Source organism: Crocodylus porosus, unplaced genomic scaffold (assembly GCF_001723895.1).
Source record: "Crocodylus porosus isolate Cpor-Errol unplaced genomic scaffold, CroPor_comp1, whole genome shotgun sequence".
In the NCBI taxonomy this organism is placed as follows: Eukaryota; Metazoa; Chordata; order Crocodylia; family Crocodylidae; genus Crocodylus; species Crocodylus porosus.
The window spans coordinates 22,961,247-22,963,548 of record NW_017728910.1 but is presented as its reverse complement, the minus strand read 5'-3'; the positions used below and the strand labels follow the sequence as shown (position 1 = coordinate 22,963,548).

Below are 2,302 nucleotides of genomic sequence, written 5' to 3'. Positions count from 1 at the left end.
TGCATGACAAGGTGCGGTTGGCCTTCCTGACTGCCTCCCCACACTGCCGGCCCATGTTCATCTTGGAGTCAATGATGACCCCAGGATCCTTTTCCGCCTCCATGCTGACAGGAGGGGAGTTCCCTAACCTGTAGGTATGGTGCCGGTTGTTCCTCCCGAGGTGGATCACGTTGCACTTGTCTGTGTTGAAACCCATCCTATTCTCATCTGCCCACCCTTGTAACCTGTCAAGGTCTGATTGTAGCCTATTCCTTCCTTTTAGCGTGCCCACATCCCCCCACATCTTAGTGTCATCAGCAAATTTGAACAGGGTGCTTTTTACCCCCTCGTCCAAATCACTGATCACTAATTTAGTTACACTGCATGATATAAATGTAAAAAGCATGAGCACAGTATATTGAATATATATATAAGAAAACACCAATAAAAATACAACATGCTGAGTTTTGTCAGGAAACTTAACTTATAACTTTCATAACTTCAGTGCATTTAATTTCTTAACCTTAACATTCAGTGAACTTAAGTTTTCGCATTCAATTTTCAAACTTATTTCCCATAACTGGGGTCGGGAGGAAAAGTCAAAAAAGGGAAAACAAAAACCATGCAGAGTCCTTCTCTGTAGCCAATAAAGTTTCAGAAGACACCTACCCTGGTTAAGGCATGTACATCGTAGAACTGAGCAAAATCTAAAACTCAAAGATGCCTGGACTTATTGTGTAGCAGTAAAATTGTCATATTAATCATACCAAAGCATGTGATAAAGCACATTCCCTAGATGTATGTGCTGCAGAGAACTATGTAGTTCATCTGAGAAATGCACACTTTCTCCAGATACTAAGCTCTTCTCTTGGGTCAAGAAGGAACTCAGAAAACCATGCAAACTCAACGAGATACTTTAAGGAGGACTTTAGCAGACTACTACCTCATCCGAAGGGCCAGTGGAGATAGATACACTATTCACCTGAACAAAAAAAAGACTTAATTCCATTTTATGTATTTCATCTCACTCCCCACTCTGGTCACTGAAAGCTTCTTGCAATACTATAAAGCTCTGTAGAAATTGCATTGGCATTGGCAAAGAATTTATGGGTTTTTCACTTCTTTTTTTAACATACCTGAGAGAGATTCTCCCTGTTGAGAACACACGAAGCAGAAAATGCCCCTCTGCATTCTTCAGAAAGGTGCTGGGGACAACAAGATAATAACCAGGGGAAAGATCACAGCGCACATGTACTTCTCTGTCATAGGAATGGCACACACTACCTACAACAGGAGGAGTAGAGAGAGTCTTTGGCAGATTAAACCGCTTCTTCTCCACCTAGAAAAGAACATTGTAGGAAAATTAATGAAAAGTTCAAAAATGGTCTAATATTTTGTCAAATCCCAAATCCACTGCAACACAAGCTTGTGCATTACTATCTAGAACATAATGGTTATTTCCGAACTCATCTCTGACGGTCAGCTTCTACATAGCTCTTGTGAAGATGAGCATGTTGGGGGTAGGACAATACAATGAGTTTCCCTGTTTCTGTGCTCCTCAACAGATGCTATACAGAATTTAATCGGGAGCTACAATCTTTTCTGCCGTTCTCTGTAGATATTAATGTCAGACAGAGAGCAGGAACAGATAAACAAAATGCTCCATCGCTTTGCCATTGCACCAACCAATGAAACAGGCGAGCCATAGAGTATATTATGCCATTTCAAAAAGCAACAGTTCACCTGAAACCAGATTTATGCAGATCACCTTTCCTCCTCCCGCCCAGCCTACCTGAAGGCACTTGGGGCAGAATCATAAGATGTGAAGGAAACACAAAAATAATATAGTATTGTTTTCATTCAGATTAGATCTACCCAGGAGCCAACATAACCAGGACATGAAGTCTAAATACCTCATTTTGAAGGGACTACTGACAAAATTGATTGGAACTGAACCTACTATTGTATACTGTAGCTACTTTTGAAAACCTCATCAGATCTCTGGTAGCCTGAAGTTTCATAGTTTCAAAGTTTCAAGGTAGCTAGGATGAGGAGGGACCTGAAAAGATCACCTAGCTTGACCCCCTGCCACAGGCAGGAATGAATGCTGGGTTCACTAGACCCCAGACAGGTGATCATGCAACCCCCTCTTGAATTTGCCCACGGTAAGGGCAAGGACCACTTCCCTGGGAAACTGGTTCCAGATTTTGGCCACCCTAACTGTAAAACATTGCCTTCTGATCTCTAACCTAAACCTATTCTCCATCAGCTTATTACCATTGTTCCTTGTCACCCCAGGTGGTGCTGGGGAGAAAAGGGCTCT

General features: G+C 42.1%; 1 protein-coding gene across 4 annotated transcripts in view; it reads right to left on the bottom strand.

The window, feature by feature from the left end:
• The window catches only part of CAPN10 (calpain 10), a 27,171-nt gene that overhangs the window by 7,091 nt on the left and 17,778 nt on the right, over positions 1-2,302 (bottom strand). For all 4 annotated transcript variants that reach the window (XM_019532846.1, XM_019532845.1, XM_019532847.1 and 1 more), the window contains one exon: positions 1,116-1,318. In XM_019532846.1, coding sequence (XP_019388391.1) covers positions 1,116-1,318 — 203 coding nt within the window. The remainder of the gene's footprint in view (positions 1-1,115; positions 1,319-2,302) is intronic.